Source organism: Colletotrichum higginsianum, chromosome 5 (genome assembly GCF_001672515.1).
Source record: "Colletotrichum higginsianum IMI 349063 chromosome 5, whole genome shotgun sequence".
In the NCBI taxonomy this organism is placed as follows: Eukaryota; Fungi; Ascomycota; class Sordariomycetes; order Glomerellales; family Glomerellaceae; genus Colletotrichum; species Colletotrichum higginsianum.
Window position 1 is genome coordinate 183391 of NC_030958.1, and position 22611 is coordinate 206001.

Below are 22611 nucleotides of genomic sequence, written 5' to 3' on the forward strand. Positions count from 1 at the left end.
GTTCAAACAACCGCGGCGATGGAGCCGTGAGTCGCTCTTGAAAGCAGTCTCTGGGAGCGTGGAGGCAGATTCGGCCATGCCCGTGCCGCAGGACGACATTCAACAAGCGAGCCACTCGACCTCGTCACCGGCGGGCGGTTTCCCACTCGTTCGAGGGATGACCATGCCCGGCGGTGGACGTGGACTAGGTCAAGAGCTCACCTAATCTTGTCTGTTCGAGATAGGCGAGCTTGGCTGGGCTGCGAAGGCTTAGTAGACCGTGACTGTTTCGTAGTGAATGATCAACAGGTTGGTTGGGCAATTCCCGCTCACAGCACACCAGGAGCAAGGTATCAAATCTACTCTGATTTGTCTCCAAGATCTAGCTTCGGAGTGGCCCTTTAGATCTAAAGCCGAGCTGTACTATCTGCCTCCTCTCGTTCTTTGAGGGAGGGGGGGTGTCATGTGTGTCCCCTCTATCAATGCAAACATATCATCATCGCTGTAGCCGTCTCGCGCTATACATTCCCGGTTCTCGGTAACGCTATGATTACCGGGAATTTTCAACATACACACACACACTCACACTCAGTAAACAAGTTGAGCTTTTCCGGCGCAATATTAATGGCCACAGCCCCGGTGCTCACGGGGCCCTGAGCCCTACGCGGTGCGGCTTATGGCTCTGCCTCACCGTCGGTGCCGTCCTCCTCACCGACCCAGTCGTCGCTCTCGAGACCGCGGTTGCGAATAGCGAGGGAACCAAGCCAGCCAAGGAGGGCGATGCCTCCAAAAATGCCCCAGGCGAGGGCCTCGCCCTTCGGGTGCACACGCGTAGACAGGGTGAAGAGAGCGCCCGAAACAAAGGGGCCGAAGCTGCGGCCTGCCGCCGAAAGAGTCTGGGCGATGCCGTTCAAGGTGCCCAAAGTCGCGTGGTTCGGGGCGCAGTTCGTGATCTAGAGGTTGTATCGTTAGCGATGGTCTCAAAATGACACAGAAAACCGGACGAATGTACCAGAAGCATGACGCTGGACAGACCACCGACGGCGCAGATGTTCTTAATGACGAGGATAATTCCCAGCTCGATGTACAGCCATATGGAGCCGGTGCCGACGCCGAACAAGGGCTCGTCGTCCAAGTAACCAATCCAAGGCATCAAAGCCATGCTGATGGCCAGCCCCAGCAGCGCAACGCGATAGGTGCCTAGATTGCCCAGCCGCACCTTCAGTGGTCGGAAGAGGAAAGCCTGGAAAACGATGGTAGCGACACCAGCAAGACTCAAGCTGATACCAATTTTGCTCGGCGGCAGTCCGCGGCCCGTCGGCGGATTGGCATCGGCGAAGATAGGGTACAGGCTATTGTACGAGATGTTGGACAGCTGGAAAACGAGGTAAGTCAACAACACCAGAATCGTGTTGCGGTTCAAGAGTTGGCGCCACGTCGCGAGGTCGCTGGGAGATTTGGCATCGTCGTCTACATCGGAGCCATTCTCCGATCCCGGCCGGAGCAGGCGCTGTTCCTCGGTTACATCGTCGTCGTCCTCCTCCTCATCCTCGTCGTCTGATGTGCTCGTGACGATCTGCGATCCGCGACGAGGCCAACGGGTAGCCCAAGAATCTCTTCTCGGCTCTGCCACCCGTCGCTGGACCCAAGACCAGGCGTTCCGGGCCCAGTTCGGAATCCAAGCAGCGTGATCCGGCTCGAGGGACTCGAGCGTCTCTTCGAACCAGATGCCGACGACCAGCACGCTAATGAGTAGCAGAGCGGCGCTGAGAAGGTTCGGCGCCAGGTACGGATACCGTTTCCCCAAGGTGCCGACCAGCAAACCGCCCAGCGCGGGACCTGTGATGCCACCCAAAGAGTAGATGACGGGAAGCCAGGTGAAAGCGCGACTCTGGTTTGAGCGATCCGTCACCTCGCCCAAGACGGTTGGCACGACGGCGGCATTGCCGTTGAGCATACCCATGGCCACGTGGACGACGACAATCTGCCAGTAAGTCCTGCAGAAGCCGAATGCGACGAAGCAGCCGGCGAGCATAAAGGTGCCCATGACCATGGTGGGTTTTCTGCCAACCACATCGGAGAGATAGCCCCAGAGCAGATTGGTCGACAGCTGTGCCAAGGCAAAGGCCGAGGCCAGAATGCCTACATAAAGACCCGTCTGGGAGTCTGGTATGTCGGAGAAGGACTCGACCATCTGAGGAAGATAGGGCCCAATCGAGTTGAGAGCCGTCTGCTCGCTCAGGGAGAGGAAAGCGAGCAGGGCAAGCTGTTTGACGGGCAGAGGAGTCTGTCCATGGCCGTCGTCGGAGGCGTTGGAGCCGTCGTCGGAATGTGGGAAGAGCTCGGCCGAGGACTGCTCGCGAGGCGTCTTGGGAGGGGGTGTCGGGAAGGTGTGGTATCGATGGGTGGACTGGCGGCGTACCAGGATTCTCCGGCTGGACTCAATAGCCCCGAGGGTGGGAATTGGGGCGCCAGCATGGAAGGAACCCGACGAGGCTGTGCGGGAAGTGGCAGCCGCGCGGACAGCGTTGTTACGGGCCATGATGAGCTCGGGATAGAGGTCGGGCCCGTCGTCGTTTGTCGTCGTCGTCGTCGCCGTCGCTGTCGTCGGCGTTTGTGGCCTGCTACAAGGGTGCGCTGCCGGGTGCAGCAGATTGGGGTTGCAGCAGTGACGGCGGCGTCGTCGAATTGGGCTTTCGAAAGTCGGTGGTAGGTCGTCAACTCGTCGGAGATGGGCTTCGGTAAGAGAGATGCTCTTTCGGGCGTAGCTGCTGGAGCCGGGCTACCCCGCTGGCAGGGTCTCACGGTGATGGAATGCAGAATCGCAGCCTCCAGCGCATGGTCTCGTGTGTTATGCTGGTAGCGGAGAGGCAACGGTGGGTAGTTGGGAGGGAAAGAACTGGGCGATTGCGATGCCAAAAAAATATTAAAACACTCGGTCGCACAAGAGTTGAGAAGAGGGAGAAGAGAATATGGTGCATCCGCGACCGATGGCGGCGGTACTGGATCAAAGATGTGGTGTGGAGGGATGTTAGGTAGTGTGGGCGTGGTGGGTATGGGTGCTGTGGAAGGATATCGGCATTACCTATCCACAAGCTTCGGCTGGATGCGACAAGACGGAAGGGCCAGGACCCAATGGCAGCGAAACACAGACAGACATATGGGGTGTCGGTACGTACTCATGGTTCAAACGACGTGAGTGACCTCATTTTTCTGCGTTTTTTTTCACCTCGTTTCGCTTGGCGTGCTGGCTGGTGGAGCGTGCTGACCGAACGGACAGTGAGCCCGACAGCGGAAAATCTCATGTTAAGCTTTCCGCCCTGGAAGCAGCTTTGGCCATTAACAGCCAATCGGTTTGATCATCTCGAAAACCTGGCTTCCCAACCTAGGTAGGTACCTGGAAAAGTACCTAGGATGGCAAAAATGGATACTTCGGTACGTACTTGACCACACAGACACCGATCGCCTCATGCTCAGCTTCTGGCTTTTCTTTGCCATCCATCACACGCGCATCCCGATGACGCGCATCCCTCCAACCAATAGCTTGTCATTGGCCATGGCCATCTGATCTCTGATCCGGCACTGATCGCCCGAGATCCTGACCACTCCAGCTCCAGCTCCAGCTCCAGCTTCAGCTCTAAATCCAAATCCAACCTCAAACCCTTAGCTTCCAACGGCCACTAACCTCGCTCTTCGCTTTCCGACACCGTCATCTTCCTTTAGCTTGTCTTTCTTACGTGGCACGCCAAATCATTTGGCCACGCAGACCGCTGCATAGATTCAAGAGACAAACAGCCTTGTGACACAAGGAGTTGTTGACACCGTTGAATGCCTCCAATGCCGCTGTCTACCGTTGTGGTGAGATGCAGTGCCCCGGTCGGGAAAATCCCTGACGATACCCCCCGCACGTGTTCGTTATGAACAGATGGATCGTTCGTGTACTTTAACCGACGATACTATGCCGCTCGACGACGCCATTTCAGAGTAAAACAAAGCTCAACTTGATTGGCATCATCGTAGTACTTTCTATTAAGAGATATCACTGTTAGCATACCTCGTTTGGCTATGTGTTCCATAAACCGAGATCAAAAAGCATTAATGTGACGACAGGCTACAGCTAAGAAGAGACAAAGAAACGGCCCGCACAGGGCTTCATCGCCGTCCATCGCCCACTCAGGAAGCCCACCCTAGGCCGTCCCGTCCAGGTATGCATCCAGAAGGCCGCTGGTCTCCAGTTTCCACCATTACCACCTAAGTCACGGGACAGCAACGTGCCGCAGTTTCCGCCGTCCCAGCGCACAATATCGTTCCAGTTCGTCTTGTAAAACACCTGCCCGGCCATCTGAGCCGAGAGGCCGCTGTCGATCTGACGCCCATCCACGAGGTCTTGAGTGCCGCCGGCGATGGAGCCGAATGATACGAGTTCCTTCATGCTTCGTCCCTGCAACGGCGCAGTGCCAACCGTCAACTTTTGCCAATGCTTTTATCTCACCGATGAGATACATCACATCACTTGAATAAGCGTTGGGTAACACTCTCATCGTTGCACCACCAGATGGCGGAGCGACCAGCGCTGCTGACTCTGCCGCAGTTTCCGGGGCCGGACCCTTTCTTTGGCCGCCCCAAAGTGTGATGGAGGTGGGAGATGCCGTTCTTGATGCGGTTCATGTAGCACGGTATAAATTCGCGGCTATCGCACGTGCAATGCGAGCTTCAAGTCTCCCCTGGTAATGCATCGGTGCGGCGTTGAACCAACAGCAGCTGCACCAACATGATCACTCACCAACATCAACACGGCCGCACTTAATGCCATTTTTTCGCACCATATTGGTGTCCACCGGCTCACCACCTGATTGATTTTGCAGTAAGATGTAGCCATTTGTCCGTCGGTAGGCGCGATCACGCTCTTTCACGCACCCACACAGTCCTACGTCTTCGGCTCTCTTGTCCAGGACAAAAAGTCAGACCTTGATGACTCCAAGTAGGAAGGGGCAGGATGGGGTTGGGTTCCAAACCCTTTTGGGGTTTTGGAAGATTACCTGGATGCGAAACATGAAGGCGGTTCCGCCACTGTTACGATCATCTACAAGTCTTCATTGCCTAGCGGTAAAGTGGTTGCCGTCCTGAGATGTCCAAGTGGCCCATGACCAGTCGGAATCCTTGCAAAATCCCTCGGTACGAAGGTGAGCCTTTTTTCCAGAGCCCTCACATCTTGTCCGTCCACTATGTGAATAGAATTGGATAGACACCATGAGAATATTCCATCCAATGACTTGATTTTGCAATCATCTCGTTCTCTGGTCACCATTCGGATGTCTTGTGGTCCCATCTGCTCCTCGCTCCGTTCATCTTTTGAATCTTCCAATTAAAACAAGACGATCCTTTCAACTCTTCTGCTTGACACCTCGGTCGGGTTCGGAATCCTTACGCATCTAAGTCTCAATCCCCAGCTTCTCTGTCCTTCTGGTATCGCAAGAGGTAATACTGAAACACCTGGCTTGTATTTAGGCCACCCCCATGCCGCAAGAGGATACAGCTCCTCTTATCACTGAGGTCGACCTGTTTGCCGGCACCAAATTCACCGTCGTCGACCTCGAGTGGGATGTGCAGGCATTACCCGACGGTCCCACAATCAACCTCAACGATTCGGTCCAGAAGGTCTATGAGAGCCTGCTGGAGCTTAACCCCAAGTATGACGACGAATTTGGGTCACAGAGTCCAGAGGTGCGACGACGACAGCGTTTTCAAGGACCGCACCAACTTCACCGGCTGCTCCTACTTCTGCAGGGGGAAATGGCCGCTGACTCGAGCCGGAGAAGCCATGAAGGGTATCGGTTACCTATAAAAGGTTTCCGGCAGGCCCGAGAACCGCGGCCGGTCCCGGAAACTGCGGCAGGGTCAGTTGCTCGGGATCCGAGGGCATTAGCGCTGGCGTCCGGTCGTGCGACAACGTACGTGCTTCCATCCCATCTGCACGGACACATGACGTGTGCTGATGAGACCCAACCATTCAGGACAACAAGCCGAAGGAGTCGACTAGCTCCGGGTCTGTTGCTGACGGTGGCCTGTGGCTTGCCTGAAGATGCATCGAGAATGGCGAGAGGTCGTGGCTGTCCGGCCAGGCCCTCCACAAAACCAAGTGAAACTCCATCGTCGCCAACGCTCACTGCTAGCGATTGACGATTACCAGCTCCCAGGGCAAGACTTGAGAATAAGGGTCACGGCATATGTCAATCTTGCTCACAAGTAGCATACAGACAATTGGGAAGGTTCGAAGAGTTAGAAGTGATTGATTGAAAAGTTCGATGGATCCTCGGAATGGTGTGTTTTTGTCCTTGGAATGAATTCATTTTCAGTATATGTTTTGCTTTCATAACAGCTCATGTTGATTTCTCCCCATGACTGTCAAGATGTTGCTCGTCCAAAGTACCACACTTTGATGTCTGTTCTTTTGTTCGTTTCCGTTCAACACGATTAAGAGTTGCGTAATGTGCCCAGGATGTTATTGAAACCTACTGTCACTGGGAAAGTCTGACAGTCCCTCTTATAATCAAGACACTAATCTCTGATCAAGTCCCTTTCGGTGATAAGCCTTGTCACATGTCACATGGTGCCCAGACGCTCTTCACAGAGCGTAGACGATGAAATTCGATCGCTAGAAAGACGAGCCTGTAATCTGTCAGTGTGCGAGGCTACCTGATCTCTAATCCTGCACTAGTCGTACAAGATGACCCCTCCCCAACGTCCAGCAGCCCTATCGTGTGCTTTTGCATTCTGCCGAGAGAGAAATTTTCCGATGCAAGCGGTATGCAGGGTCTATTGTTGTGTGCCCTGTCAGCAAACAATGACACGAATCAGGAGACGTTGACTAAGTACAGAGTGCCCAGAGTCAGATTTGGCTAAGGGCGGCTGTTGCGCCGCGGTGATACCGATGTCATTCTTCATTTTGTAACAGCGCTCATATAGGGGGGGATTATGTTGTCATTGGAAGCCTCACTCCTTTGAGACCGAGCCGACAAGTAGACTTTGTGGATCGAATCAGGACTAGGTAGTATACGCGGTACCCATTCAACAGTCACTTCACAAAGTAACACCTGCCATTCGAGATTAAGTTGTTTGTCTAGCATATTGGTTTTGACTAGGACCCGACAGCCAGTCCGGAAGACCGAACCCTCCAAAATCAACACCGAGACCCGACTTCCGACGAACCAGGCGGGCCGCAGGAACAGGCTCTCCGTCTTGTTCGGGTGGCCAGCCACGCCCACGACCCTCTAAATCGACGTTCGTCATAGCGACGTAAAACTCCAGAAGTATCAAACAGCACAGCGGCAGCTGGACTAAGCCGCGGTCACGGGCTCGGGAGTTACGAAGGACAGCGAAGCGCGGGTGCGACCAGGCACGTGTATCTCGGGTTGTACTAGGCCGGGAATGCCGTGAATGTAGGACACAAGTATCCATCTTCCCCCACGAGACGCAGTCCTTTCGTCGCGCCCCGGGACAAGAGGCACGAGTAGTGAGTTGCACTTTGGGGTCTCGGGCTGTCTCGGTCGACATTCAGCCGAAGGCGACCAACCCCTGCTGCCGAAAGCGCGTAACCCGGCTAAGACCGGCGTCGGGCCCGGTCGGACGGCGCGTAAGATCTCAGGCCGAAGTCGGCCGATCTGACTAGATGCTTGTTGTGACATTGGCTGCTGTCTCATAGAGTTTACTTGGCACAGTTCGTGGAGCTCGAAAATAGGGAAGATCGACCCTCTTTTTATTTATTTAGAAAAGGGGTTTATTTTGTTTTTAGAGAAGTCTTGTAAGAAGTAATTAGGTTTCGTTTATTTTGTTTTTCATTCGCCATTAATCATAAAACTTTATACAAAGACGCGCAGGAACTCGACGAGGGCCATCATGGCCATGGCCTGGCCGTATGGCATGCTCGTCTGGGGGATGTCCTTGTAGTGCTGCAGGTCGTGGCCCATGCCGGTGCCGAAGGAGGTGTGGAGCAGCTCGCCCTCGGGGCTGATGTTGTCGAGGACGGCCTTGACGGCCTTGACGGCGACGGGCTCGTACTCCTTGCCGATGTACCTCTTGCGCTGGGCCTTGAGAATGCCGTAGGCGAAGCCGGCGGTGGCGCTGGCCTCGACGTAGGAGCCCTCGTCCTCGGGGACGTCGAGCAGGGTGCGCCACAGGCCGCTGTCGACCTGCAGGGGCACGAGGGCGGCGCACTGGGCCTCGAGGGTGTTGACGAGGTGGGAGCGCAGCGAGTCTTGGGGCGCGAGGTCGAGCAGCTCGATGAACTCGGGGATGACGATGGTCAGCCAGCTGTTGCCGCGGGCCCAGCGGGCGCGGGCGAAGTTGTGGCCGCCCTCGTGGAAGGTCCAGCCGTGGAAGAAGAGGCCGGAGGGGGCGTCGAAGAGGTACTGCAGGTGGATGAGGAACTGGCGCTTGGCCTCCTCGACGTAGTGGGGCCGGTTGAGGACGAGGCCGATCTTGGCGAGGGGCAGGACGGTCATCATGAGGGTGTCGTCCCAGAGCTGCTGGTCGTTGACCTCGAGGTAGGTGATGTGCTGCATGCCGCCGTACTTTGTGCGGGGGAGGTCGTGGTAGGCCCACTCGGCCCAACTGTCGAGCCAGGGCAGGTAGGTCTCGTTGCCCGTCTTCTCGTAGACGTAGGCAAGGGTGAGGAAGACGGCCATGGTGTTGATGTTCTTGCCCTTGTGGCCCTCGGCGAAGCGGTTCTTGAACCAGTCCTCGATGATCTTCAGGTCGGCCGGGTCGCCGTTGAGCTCGTAGTACTTCCAGATGCCGTACAGGCCGATGCCGTGGGTCCACTCCCAGTCCTCCCAGCCCTTGGTGTCGATGACACGGCCGTCCTCGAGCGTCATGAGGAACTCGCCCGTCGTGTCGTTGATGTTGACCATGTCGTGGATTAGCTGCTTGACCTGCTTGTGGACATCGGCGCGCTTGACGCCCGAGACCTCGGTGATTCCGGTACCGGCAGGCATGTTGACGGCGTTTTGTGAGTGAGGGTAATTGGGCCTGTAGGTGTAGCTGGACCCGTTTGGCGTCTGCCGTAAAGGGTCAGTTTCAGAGAGTCGAGAGTGAAGGCATCGTTGCCAGTGCGTCTGCCGTCTGCTACCACGAATGGACCCGAGAAGACATCGGAATAGACGGGCCTGGAGAGGGTTCTCGTCGCACCACGCTGGGTGGGTTGCGGAAGACGGCAGAAATTGGATCGTGTGACTGACCTTTTCAGTTTCCTTCTATACGTTCAGCGGATGACCTGATAAGGCGATCGACAGGTCTCGGGAGGAAAGGGAGCAGTAGAGAGAACGAGACAAAAGCAAAAAAAAAGGAGGGAGGTTTCGACACACGAAGCAAGACACTGTTTGGGTACAGAAGCGTTTTATCAAGGAGACGGACAGGACAGATGGTACTGATGGCAAAAACGCGGGGTCAATGGACAGGTGGTGGCTGCTGGTGAGAGAGAGGGGACCGACCGGGCAGGCCTCGGAGTGATGGTGACCGAGGCCCCAAGACCAAGACTCCCGCAGGAAACGCTTTCTAGAGACCGGTTTGGTGTAGGGGATTCAGGGACTTGGTAAACCCCACATACCAGGAAATTACGAAGAATTTGTGCCCCCAAGGAAGCCTGCAGCACTGTTAATTCCAATGCAGCGAGTAGACAGAGTACATAGTGGACTAGGTATGCAGAAATGTCTCTTGCATCACGCTGAAGAGGAAGAGAACTGGCGATCTGTGGTTGGCTAAGAGGACGCGCCGGACACCCACCACGCGTACCCACTACGGCGGGGTCACTCGGCTCCTCCTCCCCCGCGCCCCGGGCCAGTTACCCCGCGTCGGTGGGTCGCCTCCCCGATTTTTTCACCTTTTCTCTCTTCCTCCTCGGGGTCTCCCCCTTTATCCTCTCTGATTCCGGCGTCATGATTGGCTCTCTCGACTTTTGTCCCGCTCAACTCTGTTTCTGTGGGACTGTGGCCGACCTGGACTCAGTGGACAACTGGACAACTGGACAACTCTTACTGCACCATCCTTGTCGTCTTCCCCTCTTTTCCTCTCTCCTTCTTACCAGCCCTTTTCGAGGTCGAGGCCAAGGCCGAAACACGGCCGGCGCCGGTGTTTATTCCAGGTCCTTCGTTGGTGTGTGGCTGGTGGCAGAGTTGTTTTTGGGGAAAGTCATCTCCGCACCTCTCCGCAACCCCCCCGTTCTGGATCTTTGGGGGAATAAAAAACGGGGACGAGATTTGAGGGGAAAACAGCGGGCTCAGACCGGGTTTGCGGAGACGGATACGGTGACTAATATTCCATGCTGAACACACCAGGCACCACCCACCCGGCCACGGAACGAGATTGAGCGAGATGGACGAGGTTGTTGCTCACGCCAGCAGGATGAGAACCGAGGGTTCGGTCCAGAAACATGGAAGGGAACGCCTCTGTTCATATAGACGACTGCCTCTGGCTACAACCTAACCTATGCCTGCGCAGATTAGCCCGTCAACCCAGGCATCTCGCCATCGTTGCACCGCATGCAAGTGCCATCACGCTGTGCATTAGTCGCAATGCAACGCGTCGACGCCGCACCCACGTCCTCACAGGCCAGATAAACACCCTTGTCGAAGTGACCTGTGCCATAACCACTCGCCATGGCAATGCCATCTTCCGTCATCGCGGTCGAAAAGGAACAAAAACTCGACACTCCACAATGCCGAGAGTTGAAGTGATAACGGAGACGACAGCCAAGAACGCCACGTTACTCAACTCCCGTGGTCCCCGTCGTCAAGCTTTCCCGTAAGTCGAGCCAAGTTTGGCTGGATGACTGACGGCGGCTTCGTTGACCGACGGGGGTGGAAAGGCTTGAGCCGACTGAGATACGGGGCCAAGACAGTCTTTGAGGCCGCACAGGGGCTTGAGCCGACGACATGCTTCTTTGAGGCAAGCCGCCCGATTGTCCCCCTATCGACAACCAATCCTATCCCTGTGTAGCCCGGACCCGGAAGCAATTTTCTCACTCACACACCCATCCTTCCACCCCCTCACACCCTCTCTCCATCGTCCTTTTCACCGTCAATTCCGTATGCCCAGGAATGCGGCGACCGGGAGAGCGCCCAAGTGCCATGCCAAGGCCGCTGGCCGCCGGCGCCTCATTACTACCATGCTGTTCCCCTTCTTGGTTGCGCATCGAACACCATGACGCTTTAACGCTTGAACGCTTCAACGGGGGCCCAAGTGATTTCCCTTTCATCTCGAGAAACGCCATTCGTGACTTATTCAGCGACAAACCACTACCATGGCTACCACAACAGACTACCAATACTAACGTCGAGCCTTATCCCCGTTGCAGGAAAACCAACCGCCAATCATCCCCAGGGCCCAAACCGGGGAGCCTTACGCTCACGCCATCCTGACGGGTCGTCCTGGCCAGCCGGGCCAACCAGGAAGCAACTTCAACTAGAGACCCTCCTGCGTCGGAGCCATCCGCCCACGCCCTATTCCCACTTCTATCTCTGTGAAGTCACTGGCTTCCGCCATCCGGTTTCCTTCCACGTTCTCCATCACGCTGATGCTGCTCTCTGCCTTTCACCCGGTGGCCATCGTAACGTTCCACCCCCATCTCGCAACCCTTGACTCATGCCGCTCTAGCCATGAGCTCGTCCACTTTATCGAGAGGCTCACCCAATCTTGAGCCAACAGAGTGAGCCATCTCCCCAATTCTCCCCAGATGCCTGGGGGGTCGAACGCAAGCGTGCGGAGTTTGGCGCAGAGAAGGCCCGGATCGGACGGCCTCGAGGGGGGCGTGAACATGTCAACACTCCTCGCCTCCCACCATCTCGGTCGAAAGATAACCCAAATTGCATCCACTCGTCCTGGCATCCCTCGTCCATTCACTTTCTTGCCTCAGCTGGAGTCCAAGCCCTCGAACCATTCAGAACCCAGCAACTCGACTCCGTAACCCCTCAGGACCCGTGGCCTGTGGGGGAACAAGCTTGTCCTGCTCTCGTCGTCCCTTTTCGCGGGGGACCGAGCTCTGGGTCCCCCCCCCGTGTCCCCTTCCCAACAAGAAATCTTGGGGTAGAAATGAGGAGAGAATGGGGGAGAGATTCCGGGGTTTGACAAGCAACCATATGAATCCGTCGCTCAAAGGAGTAAGGGAGAGAGATCCCCAGCACAGCACCGGCTCGCCTTCCTAATACCTCACCACCACCCATTCCCACTCCACTTGATATCTGTTCTTATATAGAACGAGGGTAGCATCCTTCTTTTTCCTCCTTTCTTCCTTCTCCCTTCGTCAGGTTGCCAGGCTTCTTTTTCTTCTTCTTCCTCCTCCTCCAGCCTACAGAGGGTAGACAGACTCCAAGCCCACGAAGCCCCGCCCCCGTCGAGCCAGCCCTGAGACCTTTGTTGCGTTCTCTTCTTCCATCACACGGGACCTCGACACCATCGACAACTCCACCTCTTTTGTCATCGTCAGACAAGATGGCCTCCGACGAAGTCACCAGCTCGGAGCACGTCCGCCCCACGACGGCCCCAGGCAAGAAGTCCTTCCAGGAAGTCGAGCGCTCAATCTCCCATGAGAAGGCCGACCAGCAGCGCCTCGAGAATGTCGACAATGAGCTGTCCAAGTACGTCGGCGACGGCTCCGTCACCGTCACCCGGGAACGCAGCGACGAGCTGCGCAAGATGATCGACCGCCGCGTCCTCGTCATCATGATTGGCACCTACTTCCTCCAGGCTATCGACAAGGGCACCATGTCCTTCGCCTCCATCATGGGCCTCCAAGAGGACACCAACCTCAAGGGCCAGGAGTTCTCCTGGCTAACCACCTGTATCTACATCGCCATCCTGTTCGTCGAGTACCCCCAGAACTACATCATCGCCCGCGTCCCCATCGCGAAGTACCTCAGCTTCTCCATCATTGCTTGGGGTGCCGTACTGGCCTGCCACGCCGCCTGCTCCAACTTCGTCGGCCTTGTCGCCGTCCGCACCCTCCTCGGTATCTTCGAGTCGGCCTGCCAGCCCGCCTTCGTCATCCTCTCGTCCATGTGGTACCGTCGCGAGGAACAGGCATCTCGTGTTACCTACTGGTACATGATGAACGGAGCCCAGCAGGTCGTCGGCGGTCTGCTCGCCTACTGCTTCACCCACATCAAGAGTGGCCCTCTCAAGTCCTGGCAGTGGCTTTTCCTGGCATACGGCGTCATCTCCGTCATCTTCGGCGTCTTCGTCCTGTTCTGGATGCCCGACTCCCCCATGCGTGCCAAGTGCTTCTCCGAAGATGTTAAGCGCGAGATGGTCGAGCGTGTCCGCGATAACCAGACCGGTATCCAGAACAAGAACTTCAAGCGCGAGCAGGCTATCGAGGCTCTCATGGACCCCCAGGTCTGGGGATACTCCCTTATCGCCCTGTGCACCACCTTGCCCACTTCCGGTCTGGGTGCCTTCGCCAACATCATCATCAAGAGCTTCGGCTTCAACACCCTCGAGGTGCAGCTGCTCGCCATGGTTCTCGGATTCTACATTATCTTCGTCCTCCTCGGCTCCGTCTGGCTGGTCAAGAAGTTCAACCAGAACCTCTACGTCATGCTCGGCTTCTGTGTCCCGTAAGTCTCGACCGATTCGCTCACCTCCCAGCATTACAACTGAACTAACAAATCCTACCAGCTCCGTCATCGGCACCGTCCTTCTCATGACTGTCCCCAACAACACCTTCTCCCAGCGTGTTGGTCTGCTCATCTGCTACTACATCACTCTGTCCTTCTGGTCCGCCCAGACCCTCGCCCTGTCGCTTATCTCCCGAAACATCGCCGGCCAGACCAAGAAGCAGTTTGCCGTCGCCATCAACTTCATCGTCTGGGCTGCTGGTAACGCCATCGGCCCCCAGGTCTTCCTCAAGTGGGACGGCCCGCGCTACTTCATCGCCTTCGCCACTCACCTGGGCTGCTACGCGCTGCTTATCGTCATCATCATCAGCCTCCGCATCTACCTCGCCCGCGAGAACAAGAAGAGAGACGACATGGTCGCTGCGGGTATTGTGGAGGCGTCTCCCGAATACACCGCCCACTCCTTCGAGGACATGACGGACAAGGAGAATCTGTCGTTCCGCTATGTGTTCTAGAGAAAGTGTATAGGCTCACGTGTAATCCGTTTATTTGTAAGATTCAATGAAGAAGACTTGACGAAGTTAATATACCCCACACATGCTCATTGCGAGTTCTTCCCGCGAGCCCGTGAAACATGTCTTTTCTGTCCTCTATGCTTTCTACTTGCCAGCGGCTTCTTGATTGTTGCGATTCTTTCTAGGCGGTTCGGAGGATAGACGCCGCAGGTTTTCTCCCCTACTATTTGGAATTGCTAAACATTACCGCTTGAATCGGACATTGATGAGCCGCACAATATCATACTCATGCTGGCACGTTATTGCAGCCGAATTCTAGAAGATTCTCGGTATGTACTAGGGGGCAGACGACGCCTGTACAAACAACGCTCAGATAGAAGAAGTCATATTGAAAGCAGTTTCGATTTTACACTCGTCTTGTAATGGAATTGACTGTATTGTGTACTTTGCTTTGTCAGATTGGTGAATTGGTGAGATAAACGGGTAGAGATAACTTGTGTTTAGAAAACGATGGAGAACAACAGAGGTAGCCGTCAAAATAAGCTCACTTGGCGGCTTTCAACGCCAAGGCGGTCAAGGGCAAAGCACCCAAGGCCTCGGGAGGGGGAAGGATATTACGCGACTGATAACAATATAGACACTTCTTGGACCTGCTCGCCTTCACTTGGCATTTGGAGACGGGTATGGGTTCCCCTCATCCGTGCCGCACGCCCCCCAGGAAGCCCACCCCCACGATCCATGATCCATATCCCCCAAGAGCAGACCCCATTACCCCGCGAAGCTATTGCTTCCGGAGTGCCTTGGCAAGTTCCCCATACGAACCCTTGCTGCTGCCAATCTCCTCCAAGATGCCCGGCCCGCGGGGCGTCCAGCCAAGCTCCCTCCTGGCCTTCTCCCCGGACGCCCGGTTCTCCGCCGCCAGGAAGAACGCCACTGTGGCCCCCAGCTGCGCCTTCGCGTCCTCCGCGCTGATGTCCCTCAACGGCACGCCGACGGCGGCGGCCATGGCCTCGGAGAGCCGGCGTGAGGTGACGTCCGTCGCGGCGCTGGCGTTGTAGATCTCGCCGGCCCGCCCCTTTTCCGCCGCGAGGAGATACAGCCGCGCGGCATCGTCGACGTGCACGACCGTCGTGCGGTTCCTGCCGCCGCCGACGCACACGACGCCGCCCGTCTTCGCCGCTATGCCCAAAAACTGCGCGACGCCGCTGCCGCCTCGGCCGTAGACGTAGGGCGCCAGCCGGATCGAAGTGACCCGGACACCCTTCGCGGCGTGGCTCAGTGAGTGCAGCTCGGTCTTGATGCGGGTGTTGATAGGGTTAGGCTCCGCCGGCGACGCCTCCGTGGTCTCGGCGCCCGTGGGATCCGCGGCGACGCAAAGCGTGCCGGACGTCACGACCAGCGGCTTGTCGGTTCCGGCGAGGGCATCGGCGATGGCATCGACGGCGGCGGTGTCCATGGGCCGGAAGGTCTCGTACGGCTCGCCGCCGAAGACGTAGGCGGTGGCCAGGTGGATGACCGCGTCCGCCTGTGCGCTTTCGCGACGGAGGGTGTCAAGGGAGCAGAGGTCGCCCCGGATGGGCACGGCGCCGAGGTCGCGGAGTTTACCGTCGCTAGCTTCGGTCCGGGAGAGGGCGTGAATGATGTAGCCGTCTGCGATGGCTAGCTCTGTGACTACGGAGCCGGTGTAGCCGCTTGCTCCGGTCATAAAGATGCGCTTCTGTCGGCCTGACGTCGTCATGGCTACGTTTGATATCGAATAATGTCTTGAAATGGGAAACGTATGATGAAGGAGTCTAAAGGTTGGAAGGTTCTTGCTTAGGAGTGTTGAGGCGTTTGGAACGGTATGGCAAGAGGCACCTAGATGTGATGTTACAACAGACGAAAATGGTGAAGCCGGTCTTATAAGAAAACCAACATTCGTCAGCCATCACGACTTGGAATGTTCTTCGCTGGACGATTTCTCTTGACGCGCCTTAGCAATGGGCCCCTGCATGGAGCCCCTGCACGGAGATTAGGATCGTGAGCCGCAAACTCCAGCAGAGCTGCATCGTTTGCTGACTGTTGCATATAACCGAGTACAAGGCATGCCAAATCAACGATTCTTACCGCTCCCAGGGAGGCTGTCTGGGACTCACAAACTGAACAGTACAGACCAGCATGAAAAATCGGTATTGTTCGGCCTTTTGGGAAATGTCCGTTGTCCATGTGGTTACAATGTCTGATTTATATCCCAGGTCTGGTTCGAGGTCGTGGCGTAGGTCGACGCTGGATAGTCCACGGTTTTAAAGACGGCTTAACTCCATGACGCTCCACCGAAATATCCAGGACACCAGACTTCACCGGCTTCAAGTCGGTATATGGAAGAAACAAAAACACTTCTAAATGGTAAGAGCGTGTTTTTCCCCAAAGTTATCTGGCTGCCGGGAATACCTTTTTGAAGCCTGTTAGGTGAATGAACTGCGATGGATTCTCCAATCGCTGGGGTGAATCGCAACGAAACCAAGGAGCACATGGTTGATTGGATACATCGAGCTGAAACCGAGGGCAGCAAGTGAAGACAGACAAGAAAGACCAGTGAAGTGCCGAAAAAGGTGGAGTTAAGGGCGCGCGCGCGCGCGTGTGTGTGTGTCTGTCATTGACTTTCTTCAAGCAAGCTCAACTACATCGTAAGATTATATACTTAAAGTCTACTCAAACTTAAAACATAGCGTCATGATGCTTGGAGGTCATGGATTGGATTCTCACGTTCTACAACACTTAATACCTGCACTATACAACTTGTGACATGAGTAAGAAATGCCAAATCTTCAAAATTCAATTAGTGCCACTTCTGACAGAAAAACCACTCCAATCCTTCCAGTCAAGTTCCGAAACCGAATGTGTGTGTGTGTGTGTGTGTGTGTGTGTGTGTGTGTGTGTGTGTGTATGTGTGTGTGGCATTAACTTTCTCCAAGCAAGCTTAACCCAAAGTATATGCAGGAAGTCTATGAAAAGTTTACAGCATGACGTTGTGACATCTACATTCCCTGCCGCGATTCATGTCTAGTGTTGGATGCCCAGCCGGTTTCCGATGGGCAACGGAAGTAAGCGGCAGTATGAACCAGTCAGACCACGCGAATCTGTCTCCGTTGATCCTGTCATATTACAGCCGCCGTCAGAAGTTCTCCTTCACTTCCAAGTCTCCAACGCATCATGGACACCAATAACCGCACCGCTGTTGTGCTATATCTATCCGAAATGTAGACAAAGGGAGAAGGAAGGATAGATTACCTATCCCAAAGCCATGTGTAACCCAGACCGAGTTTTAGAATTAACTCAGATTGGATGAGCACCTGCCTTTGATGCTCATCATGCCGTCATATCAGTAATCCGTATAAAATCCAATCTCTGTTGTTTTTCAAACCATAGAATGATCATAGTCAAGCCGTTCTACAAAGTTCGTCGACAGGTCTGATGGAAAATTCACTCCGGTCTTTAGGTTAACCTACGTGACTCTCCTCCTGCAACCACTTCTTTGCAGTCTCAGTGACGAATGCCTCGTAGCTCCGAGGTTCTCTCCCCAGCAAGTCAAGCTGCAGCTGATACTCTTGGTCCGTCAGCCCTCGCATGCAGAACCTAGTACCCATCGACTCCATCATGAGTCTCAAGTCACGAGCAAAACCAGGCGTCAACTTTCCATGATCGACAAGCTCAAACTCATAATCGTCGAGGTCCTCCTTGCAGGTGGCGACTCGCGACTTGATCGGCCGGCCCAGAGCTGCGCTCCAAAGTCTCTCCGTCTCCTCTGCTCTGTATCCCTCTCTCGTCCCGATCGTGACCTTCCGCTTGTAAAAGCGTCGGCCTTGGTCCTCAATGGCCCGCCACGCCCCCAGTGCAATGTCCGCGACGTCGACCTTGGGCAGCCCGGGTCTCGAGCCGCTCGGCAGCGGAGATGGGAACACGCCGTGCCGCAGCATCATCTGCTTTCCACGGAGGTCGTTGTCGTTGGACATGACGGGACCGAGGATGGTCCAGGTGAAAGGTAGTTCCATTCCCTCGTCGGTTGAGTGACCATCGTATAGAAGGAACTGCTCCAAGGCAAACTTGACAGCCACATGCGCCGCACGAACCCGTCGGATTGCCCCGTCCTTTACGACGCTGCGGGCGGTAAAGTCCCCGGCCATGGATAGATACACAACGTGGCGCACGCTCGATCCCGGAAGGGAGCAAAGATCAAAGGTGTTCAGGCCGACGGTGAGCTCGTTCGCCCCAGAGACGTTGAGGAACACGGTGTCCACCTTGTGCAAGGCTATGAGTTCGCCAAGCCATACTGGGTCGGCTATGTCGCCCTGCTCGACAACTGTTGTTATGTAAGGGCTAGGCTTTGTAGAGCTGGTAGTAGAAGCAATCAGCTCGGCCACGTGGTCGGGGTTCCTTGTGGGTAGAACGAGCTTGATGGGATGGGAATGGGACAACGAGAGGATAAGGGGGATTAGGCGGCATCCAACGGAGCCTGTTGCGGCGGTGATGATGATACTGCTGGGAATCACGGCCATGGTTACTTTCGAACCAACTCTTCGGATGCCTTTTAGTGGGAGCCAATGAACATATGACTGCCCGGTGGAATAATGGAGTTTCTATGAGCGGATAATGTCTTATCAACGACGAAACTTCCATGACTTTTAAACAGTTTCCATGTGATCCTGCATGGCTGAGGGGACTCTCAGAGGCAAACAAGCCGGTTCAAATCAGACAAATGACCGAGTGAGCTCCGTAATTGAGCCGAACTAATCGCGGATGTTGAGGGTTGTTGCATGCAGAATAGACAAGGATCATAGGATAGATAGCTTGTACGCGAGCAGGCGGGTGACTGATTATCACAAACTCATAGCTATCCCGTGAATTACCACGCTGAATTGGGTAAACAATCCATAGTGGCGCCAACAAATAAGGCTTGGTCCAGGTAAGGTATCCCCTACCTGAGCTCCGGAGAGTGGAGGGTTTGTCATCCTCTTGATAAATTGAGTACGAGTCCGAGGGGCCGGTTAGAGTTTCCGACGCCGAAAGACTTATCGCCGGCTGACTTTGGTTCGAGTATGCTTCGTTAGGCGAAGATGATAAAGTATGAGAACAATTTCAGGGGCATGTCGTAAACGCAAACTATTCAAAGCGGGGGCACTCAACGCGTTGGCCCCTCGTGGCCGGCCGTGTAAAATATCCCCATTCGGTTCTGACGGAAGTGGTGTCCAAACTGGGCCGATCTTGCGAAGGAGGTGCTCGAAGGCTACACCTACACGCGCTTTTACTTTTTCTGTAGCTGCAGCCAACGGTTTTACCGGTGCGCCAGGTAGAATGTAAAGGTGCAGCCACAATCAACTCAGCAGCAGTAATCCTGACTACTCACGTACTTATTCAGTTCGCTCTCCAGAACAAGGCAGGGCGCATCAGCGAAACCTGGCGCGATATCTCCACTGCAGGCAAAGTCTACTGTATAACATTGTATGCGCGTCTGGGCTCGCTTAACAGGGGGCGCATACTTTTTTCATCGTGCATTTTCTCCACCGTTCCTCCGCTCTTAGCTTCAACATACCGCCATTCGGTTTCTGTTTTGATCAACTCTAGGCAATGCGCCCAGCCCATACTACTCTTGATGGAAACGGGCTACGGCCGCACTCGGTGGGAGACAACGAATCCATGTCCCATGAATAACCTCAAAATTCCTAAGTGCGGGGTAGAAACAGTCAAGGTTTGGGGATCCGGTAATGTAGGTCTACATCGTATTTGCTGATCGGGGCCTAGAGTAATTTGGCAACCAATGGAGATACATGCAGTCTTACCTTGAGGCTTCAGCTCTGTCGAATCGGGGATCGATGCAGGGGTTTCCAAAGATTTTGGTCTGTTCCATCAATACCAATCAATGCTTTTCGGCTGGCTTATGCTCCTTCTTCATGGATCTGAGGTGTTGTTCGGTCACCTTACAAATGTTCTCAATTCCCAGCCCTGAAGTTGCTGGAATCCCGCGTTACCAGTATGTCGTAGGACATAAGGCGTTAATTGCTGCCCGCAGTTGACGGCGTCGTTTTTGCGACACAGTACAAACACACAATTAGTATTTTAAGTAGCACTTGCTAGTATGTGTGGTTAGGAGCGTTGATGTGGTACTTTTGAGTTTGACTTGAAAGCTTCGGATGCCATCTTTTCTACGCGCATCTAGACCCTCCCGCAACACGAGATTGGCGATGGTCATGAATTGGAAGCCACATATGGACGAAGATGTGGGTCATGTGGTCAGTGAGAAATTCTAGGGCTTGATACGAGTCAAGTTATCTGAAATCAGCGCTTAGCCTAGACGGGCAGTTTATTAGACGTAGTGACTGTTGTGCGGGCGGTTTGTGCTGGAGCATAGGTTGACTGGGAAGCTTGCCTCGGATTATCTTCTGGCTGCAACCGACCGGCCCGTTCCTTGAAGGACATCGTTCGAGGGAATGCAAAAAGACAACTCTCCAGTTGTTTGAAGCTTCTGAAGATAGGTCTTTGAAGACGAGTCTGGTACGATTGTCAAACACTGGCCGAAACCGACGTTACTTCCACAAAGTGTGCGCGGATGATAGAAGTACGCTATTACTGGAACGTGTGCTCATTAAGTCCATAGTACCAAAAGATCCGGAGAATCATAATCCTCGCCTCTGTGAGGCCCGAGGTCTAGGGAGACGCCGAGGTGCGGCCCGAATACCGTTCCTCTTCACGAGAAACAGTAAGATAATGATACATAACAAAGAATTGCTTCAGAAAGCCGATCAGATCTTGCTCATGACACCCGGCTGAATTGCCTCCAGCTTCTGCACAAGCTCATTCCACACCCGATCTTGCGCCTCCTTTCCTTCCTTGCTCGTCACAAACGGCGCCGGTTCCGCAACGGCACAGTCGGACATGTAGTGACCGTGAGACTCGGCCCCCGCAGACCCCGCAGACACCAAGGTTCTGCTACCATACTCTGTTGTCCGGGCCAGAAAGAGCTTCATGAGCCACATGCGCCATGTTTGGATGTCGCGGGTTAGCTCGGAGTGACAGAAGCCCGGATTGACATTGTTGACCGTGACGGGGTACTCGGACGCCGGGTGCAGCTCGGCAAATGTCCTCACGCCGAGCACCTCGAGGAGCTTGGAGAGGGGGTAGAGCTTCCCCACCTCGTCCGAAGACTTGGACGCCTCCTCGTTGATGGTGTTGAAGATCTCGCCGTCAGGCGCATTTCGCTGTTCAAATTTCGTCCACCCGTGGACCTCCGAGGACGTGATCGTGAACGTGGGCCGGGTGCTGAACTTGGCCGCCGTCTCCTTCATCTTGGGCAAGACGAGCGCCATCAGGAGGAATGTGGAGACGACGTTGACCGTGATCGTCCCCTCGTTATCCTCCATCTGTCTGAACTCGGTGTGGGCCACGCCGGCGTTGGCGATGAAGATGTCGACACGCTCCAGCTCGGCGCTGAGGCGAGATGCGAACTTTTGCACGCTGGCATACTTGGACATGTCGAGCTCCCAGACTTCGACGACGTGCTTGGCGCAGTTGGTCGTGGCTTCGATGTCCTCTTTGGCGACGCGTCCCTTGTCGAGGCTTCGGACGGCAAGGATCAGCTTGCTGGCGCCGAGGCGGGCAAAGTGTCGCGCGGCTTCCTTTCCGAGGCCGACGTTGCTGCCGGTGATCACGACGGTCTTGCCGGCGTATGAGCCCTGGGGGTACGGAAGGGATTTAAACAGCTGGCTGTAGAGAAAACTCATTGTGATTTCGGTTTGTAGATCAAATTGGGATACACGGGAGAGATGGATGTTCTCAGAAGTGGAAGCTCAACTTTTTGTAGAAGAAAAGATAATTGGAGAATCGAGACTGAGATGAATTGGAGCACACGAGTTCTACCATGAGATCCATATGTGCGTCTTATGTCTGGTGGTCCAAAAAAATGTATGACGGAGTTAGGCAGGAGTTTGTTTGGCCGAGACCGAGCGGACCACTCACACAACGTGCGCCGGGCCTAGACTTGGCTAACTCCACATGCCTCCGTCATGGATGGAGAGCGCCAGACTCCTCTTTTTGACGCTTATCCTTCAATTGGGTTCCTGCAACTCTTCCAGACCGGACCGCACTATGTTTTGTAAGCCCATGAGTCTTAAAGGACGTCTTGGATGTCACACTGCTAGGGGAAAACGGACGGTGTCGAAACGGCCAGATGAGATGTAATGACCTTTGGAGACGGAAGGCGTGGCTTCCGATCCAAAAAGGATGTCAAAATCCCCGTAATGTCCGTCCGTCATTCAACCAACTTCCATTAAGCACCAGTCAAACATCTCTGCAACATTCTCACTCACAGTCAAGTAATCAGGCCACCGGGTCCGTGGTATTTGTTTTCGTCTTTCAAGTGCCAGATGTACCCCACACCGCCCACACCGTGTGGGATAGGGTAGCGCGCCTGGAGTTTAGCGGATTTAGCGACCAAAATCCATCCCCAGCCCCTAAGCCCCACGCTTCTCTGTGGAGGA

The 22611-nt window shown here is 55.0% G+C and overlaps 8 protein-coding genes across 8 annotated transcripts; 2 read left to right on the forward strand and 6 right to left on the reverse strand.

Moving 5' to 3' along the window:
* Positions 1–653: 653 nt before the first annotated feature.
* Positions 654–2521, reverse strand: CH63R_06992 (Major facilitator superfamily transporter; the record flags this gene model as incomplete). Its single annotated transcript, XM_018301967.1, has 2 exons — positions 654–932; positions 992–2521. 2 exons carry the CDS (start codon positions 2519–2521, stop codon positions 654–656), a joined length of 1809 nt encoding a protein of 602 aa, XP_018156745.1.
* Positions 2522–4096: 1575 nt separating this feature from the next.
* CH63R_06993 (uncharacterized protein) lies at positions 4097–4647 on the reverse strand (the record flags this gene model as incomplete). Its single annotated transcript, XM_018301968.1, has 2 exons — positions 4097–4420; positions 4513–4647. 2 exons carry the CDS (start codon positions 4645–4647, stop codon positions 4097–4099), a joined length of 459 nt encoding a protein of 152 aa, XP_018156746.1.
* An 849-nt stretch (positions 4648–5496) lies between these two features.
* On the forward strand, positions 5497–5824 carry CH63R_06994 (uncharacterized protein; the record flags this gene model as incomplete). The annotated part of the gene is made up of 2 exons (XM_018301969.1): positions 5497–5669; positions 5695–5824. The coding sequence occupies 2 exons, from the start codon at positions 5497–5499 to the stop codon at positions 5822–5824; spliced, it is 303 nt and encodes a 100-aa protein (XP_018156747.1).
* Positions 5825–7838: 2014 nt separating this feature from the next.
* CH63R_06995 (Glycosyl hydrolase family 88) lies at positions 7839–8972 on the reverse strand (the record flags this gene model as incomplete). The annotated part of the gene is made up of 1 exon (XM_018301970.1): positions 7839–8972. One exon carries the CDS (start codon positions 8970–8972, stop codon positions 7839–7841), a length of 1134 nt encoding a protein of 377 aa, XP_018156748.1.
* A 3490-nt stretch (positions 8973–12462) lies between these two features.
* Positions 12463–14101, forward strand: CH63R_06996 (Major facilitator superfamily transporter; the record flags this gene model as incomplete). Its single annotated transcript, XM_018301971.1, has 2 exons — positions 12463–13586; positions 13648–14101. 2 exons carry the CDS (start codon positions 12463–12465, stop codon positions 14099–14101), a joined length of 1578 nt encoding a protein of 525 aa, XP_018156749.1.
* A 781-nt stretch (positions 14102–14882) lies between these two features.
* On the reverse strand, positions 14883–15839 carry CH63R_06997 (Alcohol dehydrogenase; the record flags this gene model as incomplete). Its single annotated transcript, XM_018301972.1, has 1 exon — positions 14883–15839. One exon carries the CDS (start codon positions 15837–15839, stop codon positions 14883–14885), a length of 957 nt encoding a protein of 318 aa, XP_018156750.1.
* Positions 15840–17580: 1741 nt separating this feature from the next.
* CH63R_06998 (uncharacterized protein) lies at positions 17581–18636 on the reverse strand (the record flags this gene model as incomplete). Its single annotated transcript, XM_018301973.1, has 1 exon — positions 17581–18636. One exon carries the CDS (start codon positions 18634–18636, stop codon positions 17581–17583), a length of 1056 nt encoding a protein of 351 aa, XP_018156751.1.
* Positions 18637–20877: 2241 nt separating this feature from the next.
* Positions 20878–21855, reverse strand: CH63R_06999 (Short-chain dehydrogenase; the record flags this gene model as incomplete). Its single annotated transcript, XM_018301974.1, has 1 exon — positions 20878–21855. The coding sequence occupies one exon, from the start codon at positions 21853–21855 to the stop codon at positions 20878–20880; it is 978 nt and encodes a 325-aa protein (XP_018156752.1).
* Positions 21856–22611: the final 756 nt, after the last annotated feature.